General features: G+C 43.8%; 1 protein-coding gene across 1 annotated transcript in view; it reads right to left on the bottom strand.

Moving 5' to 3' along the window:
• Positions 1 to 13423, bottom strand: part of Prep (prolyl endopeptidase) — a 69768-nt gene that overhangs the window by 44647 nt on the left and 11698 nt on the right. Inside the window, exons 3-5 of the mRNA XM_051175598.1 lie at positions 5962 to 6095; positions 4287 to 4417; positions 1987 to 2196 (exon numbers count right to left, since the gene is read on the bottom strand). Of these exons, the coding sequence (XP_051031555.1) occupies positions 1987 to 2196; positions 4287 to 4417; positions 5962 to 6095 (475 nt within the window). The remainder of the gene's footprint in view (positions 1 to 1986; positions 2197 to 4286; positions 4418 to 5961; positions 6096 to 13423) is intronic.

Below are 13423 nucleotides of genomic sequence, written 5' to 3'. Positions count from 1 at the left end.
TACCCCTGACAGCAACTTAGTACATAATTGCTAAAACAAGGAAACAACATGTTTCCTTCAGTGTTTGAATGGATAAGTATGACAATTGCATGTTACTCCTCACTAAAAAGGAAAGAGCCAGCCAGGAATGGTGGCATATGCCTTTAGTCACACAGCATTAAGGAGGCAGGTAGATCTCTGAGTTCAAGGCCAGTCTGGTCTACAGAATGAGTTCCACAACAGCTATGGTGGTTTGAAAGAAAATGACCTCCAAGGGGAGTGGCACTATTAGGAGATGTGACCTTGTTGGAGGAAACGTGTCACTGTGGGGGGAAGGTATTGAGATCTTTTTTGCTCAAGCTTCCCTCAGTGTGACAGTCAACTTCCTGTTGCCTACAAGATGTAGAACTCTCAGCCTCAGCACATCTGCCTGCATGCTGAACCTCTGGAAATGTGAGATACCCTCAATTAAATGTTTTCTTTATGAGTTGCTATGGTCATAGTGTCTATTCACAGTAATAATAAACTCAAACTAAGACAATAGCCAAGCCTACACAGAGAAATCCTGTTTCAAAATACCAAAAAAAAAAAAAAAAAAAAAAAAATATGGAATAAAGAACTAACGACAGGCGCTGATTTGAAGAGGCTATATTCTGTTTTGCGCCATCTGTAGACCTAAAATAGACAGAAAAAAGTGCCAAGCATGGCAGCACACACTTGTCCCCTGTTCCTGAGAGGCTAAGGCCAGTTTGGCAATAGTGAGACCCTATCTGAAAAGGAGGAAAAAAGAAAATTCAGGGCCCCCAGGCACCAGGGAAGGGAGGGGCCTAGGTGTAGCACAAAGTACTTTCAAGGCAATGAAAACCCTCTCCATCATAACTGGCAGTCCAAGTGCACAGGATGTACAACAGCAAGAGTAACCCAAGAGAGGGTCTACAAAGCAAGTTCCAAGACAGCCAGGAGTACACAGAGAAACCCTGTCTCTTAAAAAATAGTAATAAAAATGAATAAATAAATAAAAAAGTAAACCTAATGTAAACTACAGACTCTGGGTGATGAACAATGATGTGTTACTACAGGTTAGCTAATTATAAGTTATGAATTATTCCTCACTCTGGCAAAGACACTAAGGAGACATGTGTGTACCTCTTAACTCTGTTGTGAATTAATGCTCAATATTAAAAACGTTAGGCACCAGCTTCCTATCACCATAAAGCAATTTGCTGATTTTGAAGACTACTATGAGACTAAACTTTATTTTCTCATTGTGAAAACATACTATCAAGAAAATAATAACACCAAAATGTAAAAACATTTTATAATCCTTAAGGACCTTCACTTTTTAAGGACAATGGTAGGAAGGGCAGAATGAACTGTTTATGTCAATCATAAATGCCTCCATCATAGTCTGAGAGGTTTCTACACACCGCACCAAAAAAACAAATAAACAACAACAACAACAAACCCAGCAGAATTACAGCTGGGAGCACAGGCCTTCTTAAACAACCAATGACTACCACACCTGCAGACATTGGCCACCTGTGGGCTGCATGCAGCCCATGAATGGAGCCACACAAAATAATCAGCATTGTGAGATTTTTTAAAAACATGTTTAGTAACTTGATTGCATGTAATTGTGGGCAGCAATACTATTGCCATGTGAAAAGGTTGGAAATATATCATTCAAATTAGCTTCCTTTTCAGTCACAAGAAGTCACACTATTGTGGTAAATAAGGATCAGGATAAACAAATAGGCCGAATAGATGTTTATTCAGGGAGAAATAACTTACAACCTAGACAGATGAACACCAGGAAATTCAACCAGATCCTCTCCTGTCCGAGTCACGCCAGAAAGAGAGCACCTTCCTGGCCCCCTCCGACCTCCTTCCACAGGTCACTTCTGCCCATGGCTCCACCCCCCAATGGGCGTGGTCAGTGCCACAGAAGGACTATCTCACTACATCACACGGTCTAGTACAACGTGCTTCACTGGCATGCTCACATACCGTCACTCTTCCCATCCTGCTTCGGGTATGAGTTGTAGAACATCCCCTTCCCATCATGGGTCCAGGCCATACAGGTGAACTTGACTCTCTCGAGCACGTCAGGAAGCTCTTTGGCACCATCAACTTTCATGAACTTGATGGTCACCCAGTCTGAGCCACTGGCACTCAGACCATAGGCAAAGTATTCACCGTCTTCACTGAAGGCATAACCTAAGGGGCACAGGAGACAGTCATGTGTGACACACAACTCTTTATCTTGCCCACTGTGGTGACAATGGAAGAAATAGGAAACTAGTGGTGAGCAAACCTGGGCTCGGCCGAGGTCCTGAGGGAATCACCATTATGATGACAAGGGCCCTTAAACTCCTGAGGTCATACTTCCTTCCTTGATAAAATGTAGCCTTGGGTTATATGCCCATTAATATATTCTGACATTTTTACAGTTCAATGGATAGCTCAGTTAAAAGCAGAGCTCATCTGGACATGCAGCATATTTTATTTATATTCTAAAGGGAATAAGTAGGGGAAATCTGCCTTTATAGTAATGGCATAGCACGTAATAGAATTAAATCATAGCCATTAAGTAACTTTTGGGATCAACTCCAAAGCATTTGAGATCACACTTTACAGCATCATTTTCGGAGCATTACTGGCACTCAAAGATTATACCCGCACCATGACATCACAGGCCCAGGTCAATAGAGCCTGAAGGTCTGCAAGGATGTATCATAGTGTGCACAGTCCAAAAGAAACAGAAGACACCTGTCTGTGGATTTCCATGCCAGGTCCAAGTCCTTGGGGACCCAGCAATGCTCGACCCTGTGAAAGTTTCTTGATAAACAGTCTTGTTTTATGTTGGCGTTTACAGTTATATTATCAAGCTATCCTGGTAGAATAAGATTCACATAGCAATCATTTCCCAGGAAGCTTGCTAAATTTTACTGGGGATCGAAAATTTATAGGAGGTATAATTATTACCGTAGAACTTCAATTAGTAAGAAATTACTTTAAAATGCACTAACATGCTTATTGAAAAAAAAATTCAGGTAAAAATGAAAAAAACATTATTTTAATTAAAAGCATATGTAGGTACTCATATGCCAGGTATCAGGCCTAATTCACCTTTGCATCAATTATGACCTTGTTTGCAGTGGACACCTAAAGAAACCACTGCACTGCATCACATGGATGAGAGGTATTAGGACTCAGCCCCCCTAGATGGGATGCAAGACAAACCGTAATGAAAACTATATGGATTCTTATGCAGGACACATGACTACCTTAGAACTATAGCATTAAATTAATTCTAAACCACAGGCTCAGATTTATGAAAATACTAAAATACTCTGATCAAGATAGCTGGTACCCTATTTCCAGTACAGTTACACACTAAGTCTATTTGGGAGGGGTGAAGAGGGCCACCAAGTAACAGAGGCACAGCTAGAAAGGGCAAGAAATGCCTGTATAAAGGTCATTGTATGGATTAAATGTAATGGATCTGCTATTCCCCTCCTACTGAGCATCAGGCACCACTGTTCCAACTTCACAATTCTAGAGTCATACCTGTGCTGTGCTTCGGCATAGAATGGACAGCATAGGAAAGATGCTGAGTTGAGCCCCCTCATTAGGAACAGCTGGTGTGTTAAGAGGTAATTTAAAATTGTAATTACTAAACCACAGAACTTGAGAATTACCTACTTCTTCCTTATCCTAAAACTGCTATAGCACAAATCAAGGTTTGTTATCTTCTCTATGGCTGTGGAGGAGGCTACACTGGGGGCATAGTTAATGCTGACACAGAGTGCCTGCGGGCAAGATGCACTTAGACTCAGATTGTATGATGCTATGGCATCTTCAGGGTCAGGGTACCAAGCAGTTCAATTCCACAAGACTGAGGGTTTTTGCTTTTAATCCTAACAAACTGTCAACTGCCTAGGTTTTAATAATCTGATCAGCCTCCCTCATTTATGGCAGGGACATTCCTTGCACAGCTGAAGTTTCTTGCAAGAGGGCTGAAGTATTTCTAGTCAAATAGGTCTCAGATGTTATGGGAAATGACGATATTTCAACATCCCTGAAGTTAATTTGAGTCTAGTGACTTATTCTCCAGTTCTGTTTCATGCCACCAGAGTGAGAAAGATGAATGTAACTATTCATGTGTTCTAAATCAGTGTGCAAAGTTAGCTTTCCTAATATTGTGTATGCATCTGTTCTACAATATGGTCTGCCTGGAATCTCAAGACTTCAGGGCTCCAAGTGACACTGCAAGGACTCCTGTGGTCCTGGTGTGCAGTGCTTACCTCGGAGTGCTACTGTGCCATCATCCGACAGAGTGTTGGGATCGAGGAACACCCTGGCTTCCCCCTCTAAGGAGTCTTGCACATATAATACACGCTGGTTCTGCAAACCTGTATTGTAAAAATAAAAATACCTGGGGACAGAAATTCCCTGTATTTAGCTGTGGTATTTTCTATTTGTGGAGAAGATCAAACACATGAAGAAGCAAATTTCATAACCAGACTATACATAGAAAGAAATCGCTGCTATACAGCTGAGACAGGGACAGGAGGGTTAGATAAAATCCCCTTGGCTCCTACTTGACAGTTTGCTATTTAACTGCTTTCTTCCAGGATGCAAATAATTTATTCCTGTTTGGTATGTGAGCTAGAGACAAATGAAGACCAATTTGCTAAAAATAATGCTGGCAGTCACATAACACAGTGACTATCTCTTCTAAATGAGGAAAGAAGCAGATTTTCTACTGTAAAGTTCTGGTCTGCTTCCACAGCCTGGCTGGCTGTCAGGTGTGAAGGCCATCATACTTCTACAAAGAGAAGGGCCTATGCATTCAGTCGCCTTGGGCCACAAAGTTACCACGCTCACCAAACAGCCAAACAAATGGGCAGGACTGTGTTCTAGTTACACTTACTTATAAAAACAGGTGGCAGGCAGGATTTGGCACACTGACTCTACTTTGTGGTATCTGTGTGAGATGGGGAGGGCCTAAGAAATTCCAGAGTAAATGTGTGGTAGTGCGCCCAAAGGACAAGAGACTATGTTCAACTACATGCGAGAAAGATGAACAGGCTCCACTTTGTGGCCCATTCTTGGATAGAAATGCACATATAATAAACTCTTCTCAAGTCTATAAGCCGAAGATAACATTAGGTAGCAACTAATCTACCTGGCTGTTTATGAGATACAGGCTCACCTACTCACCACAGGAAGATCCCCCATAATCTGCTTTCTCAGGTTGTGCCACTGCCAAGTATCTTAAATAGCAGTTAACAGCACAAAAACTTATTCTCATGTTCAGACACAACAATTGCTTCCTTTTATAAACTGGCAAGTTAGCTCAAATATGTACTTCATTTGTTTGAGACATGGTCTCACTACCTAGCCCTGGCTGGTCTGGAACTCAAGTGCTGGGATTAAAGGTGTGTGCCACCACACCCGCCCTGTACTTGGCCATTTCAGCATTCAGGGGAGCTGTGGAGGTGGCTCGGTGGGTAAAGTGCTTATTTCATGAAGACCTGCGCTGGGCTGTTCAAGAGGGACATAAAAGCTAGGCACTGCGGTTCATGCCATAACCCAGCACTGGCAACCCCAGGTTCTTAGATGAACCCTGACTCAAACAGTAGTGTAGAGGCGGGCAGTTGTGGTGAACGCCTTTATTCCCAGCACTCAGGATACAGAGGCAGGTGGATCTCTATGAGTTTGAGGCCAGTCTGGTCTACACAGTGAATTCTAGGATAGCCAGAACTATGTACAGAGACCCTGTCTTAATAAAAAAAAAAAAAGGGGGGGGGGAGGTAAAAAGCAACAGAGGAAGAAACCTAATGTCTACCTCTGGTGTGTGCACATCCCCTCCTCCTTCTCTCTCTCTCTCTCTCTCTCTCTCTCTCTCTCTCTCTCTCTCTAAGAAAACACAAGCTGGAGAGTGAAAAGAAAAGGAATACAAGCAACCTCACATACCGCTTTCCTTTCTTGAAGTGGCAGCTGTACTTGGGGTAGTCGTACAGCTCAGTCATTCTCTCCTTGTACAGCCCTCTGATGGGGCACTGCTCCAGGAACGGCACTGTGATCTTGTTCTGTGCCTCCACGAAAGCCTGCAGAGAAGTACGAAGGACAAAAGGAAAATCAAATGTAAAATGTCTCATGGGAAGCATCATCCTTTAGCACATATCAACAAAAGCGTATTTTTGAAGGTGTGATGGCTCATGCCTACAACCCAGTCAGGAGGCTGAGGCAGGAGGAACAGTGAGCCATGTCCCCAGCCAGAGAAGATTCTTTCCTGAGGCCAACTTTTATATAAGAAAGCTGAATCCTGAAGTGGTTTGGAAAGCTATCCAACATATACAACTAGGGAGTGGAGCTGGTTTCTAAATCTATGCTCTACATAAACACACTGTACCACACAGCTCAGTCATATCCTATTAATAATATATATTTACTTATAAAGTCTCAGTGGTTCAGCTTCAAGCCCCCAGGTCAAATTTAGGAGAAAATACCTAGGCACTATTTCAATGGCTTTGCTTTCTCACATTATCTAAAACCTACCACTATGTCAGCTCCAATCAGAGAATTTCACTAACATATGCAATTAAAAACTATTTAGAATTTTGAAAAATGGAAGTGGCACTGAGTAAGGATGTCAACAATAATGGTTTATTAAAAAAAAAAAAAAAAGGAAGAGGGCTGCAGGAAGACAGGAGACCTTGGGGATGAGGCAGGAGAATGGCCTCATTCCTACACTCAATCGTACCCTGCAATGCAGTTTTAGCTAGCATATACTGATTGTACAGAATATTGGGTTTCATTGTGGCTTCTTCAAACATGCATATACTGCACTTTGAAGTGGTCACTGAACCCCATTACCCTCCTGTCTGCATTTCCCTAGGCGGTTTACAACACTGTAAAAATTTTAGCCCTGTGATTTATATCTGGGTGTTGTCAGAAATGAAGCAGGGTTTCATCAGATGTCTACAGACACATGGCGGGAGGGGGAATAACTGAGCATGTGATGAGTGGCATCACCTTCAGTCCATTTCCGGATACAGCTTAAGCTACTGGGGCCCATCCAGGATCCAGGTGCTACTTCATGTGGACAGGTAAGTCTGGGTTCCCCCTACTGCGATTTCATGCTGGGAGAAGCAGTGCCAAAACTAATACTGACTACATGTAGTTGAGACTGAGATTGCTTTTATACTAACAACAGAAACAGTGAGGCATTCTGGATGTGGAGATGAAGGAGAAGGGATGCATGGCCTGAGCCACCTGTGAGATTTTCTGTCATCCATGTTGTTGCTGGGGACGGACACAAAACAAGCATTAGAACTGTGCAGTATTCAGCTCCCAGAACTCCCAGAGAGCGCCCAGTGGAGCAAGGCCACTGCTCAAAGCACCAGCTACAGACCAGGGCTCGTCCCTGACTGCTGGCAACTAGCTGGCTCACTGAAAGACAGGGGCTAAAACTAAAAATGTTGACATCTTTGATGCACTGTGACACAGTCAACCCTGCTTTGGAAATGTACAAACAAGACAACTGTCCTAGAGCTCACAAAACACAAAATAATGCATTAACTGTATCAGGTGGCCAGGCAAGGAAGCTCTTGGTGAAGGAGGGAATGTCCTAGCCTGAGGCGGAGAGCTGGAGAGAGTGGCCAGGCCAGGCAAGACAGAGCAGAGGTGTGGCAAAGGCAACATTAGGTGAGTGGCCCTGGCAACAGAAGAACTTGACAGGTATGAGGAAGAGAAAGGCCAGCAGGTACCAACTGGGGCTGGAGGACCTGGTGTCTGGGAAGCAAATCTAAAGGTTTAGCCTTTTATTCAAAAGCAAATGAGCCACGAGTGGGCAAGGATATGAAAAATGTGGTTATCCTATTAAAAGATTGCCCTACTTTGGTAGAGAGCATCCTATGGGACTGCAAAAGTGGGGAGAACACCAGTCGGGAGACTGAGGCAATGGTCCAGGTTAGACTCAAGCCAAGTGGAGCAGCTGGACTCTGTGGCCGAGGCCTGGCAGTAGAAACAGAGTGGACACAGTATACATTAGTCTGCAACTTTTCAGAGGGCCTTGCCAATTATATTCAAAGAAAGCAAACAGCAAGCTAGAGGATCTGGCTGATGGCCCACTTCCCACCAGGGCCGCTCTACTCTGTGCATCCAGGATACACTCTGGTGGCCCTGGGGTCCTGGGAATCACTGCTTAACAGACTGCTGTGATCTTGTTCCCCTTTGCCCCACACACCCATGACCACAACAGGTGCTCCCCACTGTGAATGCACCCTGGCTGTCCTCACACGAAAGTGTCATGCAAAGTTACCCCAGGCAGAATCATGCTGCAAGGGATTTTATATTCAGTCCAGGCTTGCCATCTCCCACCCACATATGTCAATTACTTTAAATAGAGCAATATTTAAAGGCTGATGTCTTCCAAGTCAAATGTTGAGATGTAAAACCCAACAGTGTTCAAATGCTAAAGCCAAGCTCTTCATCACCCTGACTTCATGGGAGTGGGGGAGCTTTCCCACGATGTCCAGTTCTTTCACTCTCTTAATTACATATATTATATGTTGTACATATATAATAGTTCTGGATTCTTGATCTAAGACTAAGAACAAGTTTAGGAGAAGTTAGGAGTGAAAATAAGAGGAAAACTGGGAAGACCTGACCTAGAGAAGGGAGTTCAAACCTCCGCTTCTCAAGGGGTTTCAGCCACCAAAGTAACAAGCAGAATGTGACACATAGTTCCTTAACATATGCAGATGAGCCTCTGAAGGGTTTTTATCTTCATCTGCAGATGAATACATTTGTTTACTCAAAGCCAAGAAACTCTTCATATCTTACTTTCTTTGTTGCTAGGATATTTAAAGTGCAGCAGAGGCACACAAGTCAGATTGAAGGTTGGCCTGTGCTACGCAAGACACCATGGAAGAGATGGGTGACAGAGGTGGGAACAGAGAAGCTTGAGCTGCACAAGATGGTTAGGCTCTAGACATCTGCTGCACACACTGTGACTACATTAGTGCTCAATAGGCACATACACTCTTGTCTGAGATATAACTTGTGATATGCATTCCTAACACACACAAAAAAAAAAAAAATAAGAAAATTGTGATTAGATAAGAGAGGCCATGTTTGGGAGCTGAAGACTCCATGACCCTCCTGCCTTCAAAAGGAATGTTTCAAGTTGTTCCCTGACACAGTGCACTTTCCTAAACAAAATAATCAAGACTGACAGTAAGAGCCAGGCACCATCTCATGTAGACAAAGAATCTAAAGAGGTCATCAAGTAAGAATAGTGCTTCTTTCTACTTGCCACAGACTAGAGTAATTCCTGCTGCATAAACAGTCAGCCCTCCATACCCTCACTGGGACTCAACTAATCACAGATCAAAAGCATGTAGAAAAAACAATTGAATCTTCACTAGACACAACAGATTTCTTCCCTCCCCTTAAACAATACAACAAACACAGTTCTGTACTAGTTCTTGTAGGTTATCTAGTGATGCTGAAGTGCACAGGTCATGCATAGTCACAAACCAATTTACATTAGGAGCCTGAGCATTCTAAGGTTCTGGTGTTCGTGGAAGTTCTTGGACTCAATCCCCTGCAGATGCCCAGTGATTAACATGATTAGCAAGTAAACCAGCTCTGGAGGAAGTGTCTGATGTCCAACAAGGCCTGGCAGGAAACTACAATCCAGCCAAAGTCAAAGTTGAGTGTCCAGAAGGCCAGTGGGGACACATATTTGGATCCCTTCTACTTAGCAAGAATTCAACAGCACTTCTTCCAGGGAAAGGACACCCATAGACAAAAGTAGGACAAGGGATGTCAGAGCTCCCTCTAGAGGCCAAGAGACTCAGGACCTGAAGGGACCTGTGGTTGGCAGGCCACATGGGGTCTCCTAGAAGCCCAGCCAGGTCTCCCTCTGTTCCTTAAACAGCTTGTATTCTCATTGAGGCTAGTTACTGTCAATCAAGGGGCAAGGAAAGAGAAACCCTCATTTGACTATAGAGTCAAGCACCATTCATCACCTATCAAAGCTAAAATTTTAACCTCATTCGGGTCTGATGTTCTTTCTGACCAAAAGTCTGGTAAAAAAAAAAAAATTTAAAATTCAATCCTGAATCCAACATACTGTAAGTATATCTGGAAAATAAAAACAAGTCATGGAGCAGGAGATTTTTGTGCAAGTGGAGACCTGGGCTGGGAATCACTGGGATTTGACTCTTGGCTCTGACCAGTCCATTTAGCTGAGTAGTGAGCTGTAGGCTGAGTAAGAGATCATGAGAAGTGGCCAGAAAGGAGGGAGGAAGGGAAGGGGAGAGAGGGAGGGAGGGAGGGAGAGAGAGAGAATATTGTAAGTTAAAGTTAATGAGATGTGTCCAGTGTTTCTCATAGATACCTTTGGGAAAGAAAGCCCGACCCCACTGGCCAACCAGAGTATCTACTCCTCAAATCCAGAGCCAGCACAAAATTCCCACTCTCCTGCACACACTGTGATTTACAAAGATGCCACATATAAAAGGAGGGATGGAGCTACAGGGCTGGCAAGTGGTCCCACAGAAACCTAAGGTGACATTACTTCCTTTAATCACACCTTAGCATCCCTGGTGTCAGTATTCCTGGGCTTCCTAGATCGAAAAACCAGGGAGGGAACTGTGATTTCTACCAAAGGCAGACATTCATTCTCTGTACAAGTGTCTCTGGGTGTCATCCACGCCCGAGGGCTATTCCCCATAAACACTGCAAAGGGGAACAGCAAATGTAGGGGAAATAAAGAGGTTGGGAGACACAGAAACCTTCACATTAGACTTGTTAGTTCTTTTTCCTGCGAGTGACAGGGACCTCCTACACATTAAGCACACATGACCACTGAGTTACACATCTGGCTACAGTTGTTACCTGATGCCAGCATCTCACAGAAGAACCACAGACCATCAAAATCAAACTTGAGTAAATGCCTACAGGGACAACAGAAATGATCTATGCTAATCAATGTCTTTTAAACATCTTGCCAGCTTTTCTACCATGGAATTTTCTCTGATTGTAACCAAATGGGACTAAAGTCTTAGCTGCCACTAAAGATGTAACTCAATGTCCCTTCAGCACTGACCTCTAAGAGCTCAAAGGCAATCTTGCCAGCCCACGTTAGCCCGTGCATTGCACACTGGCACACCACTGCATATGTAACCTAAGAGTTGGTACAGGAGCTGAAGGCAGAGGAATAGAAGGTGAGGGAGAGACAGCGAGACTCTGGGGGCAGCGGCCTCCTTTCTTCCTTCTTTCTTCACCTCTCCTCCCTCCCCCCTTCCTTCTTGAACAGAAACCCTAGGTATTTGTCCTGCTGCCACAGAAACCAGAGTCCTGGGTTCATAGATAAGCAGTTGTATGGAGGTTGGCTGACCAAGACCACCCCTGGGGCACAATTACACAACAAAACACAGAGGGCTCCACCATAGTGGTGGGTGTAAAGTGAGTTCCAGAGTGGAAGCCTGCCTGCTCTAAGTGTGGCCCTCAGCCCATTCCTGAACTGCCCTCAAATCCTTGTGAAGTACTCATTTGCCTAACTTGGCCAGAATCGGTTTCTACTGTTTACATCAACAACTCTGTAGGACACATACAATCCTGATGACCTGAGTGTGATACCCAAAACATACATACACACACATGTATTAATAACAAATAACATTAAATACCTCAAAAACTCTGGGACAGGAGCAAGACAAGGAGAAAGCAAACCAGGAAAGCAGTACTTGGAAGGAGCCACTAGGTACCAATAACTTCCTCATATTCCGACAATTATGTCAGTGAGAGATGAAAAGGAGTTTGTACCTTAACTACATAGTCTCAAGTGTGGATTTAGGTAGAGTATGTTTACAAGTGGAACTTGAGCTACACATTCCCACAGGAGGTAATGAGACATTTGAGACAGAAGTCCTGCACACTGCAATAATACGTGTCAGTATGTTTACTTACAGCAGTCTCTGTTTGCAGTGTAATTCTCCATCCAGGTCCTGAAGGGAGATGTTAATGAATGGGTAGAAGTGCATTTCATAGGCCCACTTTGCCAGTGGGGTTCACAATGTACTAATTAAAAGGGAGGCACCAAACAGCTTTGAGGTGACCACTGGCCCAGTTTAATCATTACACGTTAAAACACTGAAATCAAGTTTTCAAGTGGAATGGCAATCAAGACTAAGAACCTTTTTTTTTTTTTTGTGAAAAATCTAGAACTCAAAGGGAAATCTGGCTAAGTTTGCAGACGAGATGAAGAGTCTTTAAAGTTCAATGCTGAGGTGCTCACTAGGAAAACTAGCAGGGAGGACGGTACACTGTGTGCTGTCGTGCTCAACAGCCAACTTGGTTTACTCACTGCATATGTTAAATGGGTTTCACATACATAGTACATATTTTCACATGGGTGTCATAACCTCACAGCCATATAAATAAACAAAATTCTCCTTTTTTCCTGTGTGTGTATCTGTGTGTTCACGCATGTATGGGCATGCCTGTGCATGAAGGTGCATGTGTATATGAATGTGTAAAGGTTGGTGTCAGGTGTTTCCCTTGACTGGTCTTTATATACTGCAGCAGGTTCTCTGGCTGAAACAGAGCTTACTGGCTCTAGTTAACCAGCCTGCTCTAGGGCAGCAGTATACAACATGGGAGTCAACAACCCCCTCACAGGCTCTCCTAAGGCTATCAGAAAACACAGGTATTCAGTTATGAAGTAGCAAGGAAAATAATTATATGGTCTGGGGTCACCCCCACATGAGAGCTGTATTAAAGAATGGCAGCGTTAGAAGGTCAGGGTTTCTCTGCCTCTGCCTCCTGTGCACTGGGATGACAGCCAAGCCGCCACTTCTACTCCAATTTTACATGGGTTTGGAGATCTGCACTGCAGCCCGTGTGCTTGTACAATAAACACTTTACCCCCAAACTGCCTCCCCACTGCCCATTCACTTGTTCTTATAAATTAATAGATTCCTTTGGTCACAGAAAAACAAGTAAAAACTAAGGGATGACTTGCATCTTCTCACTTCCAAGTCATCTAACAAATACTCCATTCTAGAATAGAAAAGCCATCTCCTACAGAGCAAACATCTCCGTCTGTCATGAAGTCGTCAAAGAATACAGTCCTGCGTGTCTCTGCTCCCCCAGCAAGCGCTCCTGGCTACTTCACTAGCTCTGCAGAGCACTGAAACTCCTCGGACAATCTTCCACTCCACTGGCTTTCCTGCAAATGGCCTGGTGGGATGATACAGGCAGAGGGATCCCTGTTCACCTGGCTCTGGACCATAGTAGAGAAAGCTCTTGCTCCAGCTACACCTAGGTCAGATTAATACAAAGAGCAACTCCTGTTTTAATACTAGAGAGCAAAACAATCATGTGGAAAATGGACCTCAGCCAATTCAGGAAAGGAGCCCAA

Source organism: Phodopus roborovskii, unplaced genomic scaffold, assembly GCF_943737965.1.
Source record: "Phodopus roborovskii unplaced genomic scaffold, PHOROB, whole genome shotgun sequence".
NCBI classification, from domain to species: Eukaryota; Metazoa; Chordata; class Mammalia; order Rodentia; family Cricetidae; genus Phodopus; species Phodopus roborovskii.
Note: the sequence above shows the minus strand (reverse complement) of the source record. Positions and strands in the feature narration are given on the sequence as shown.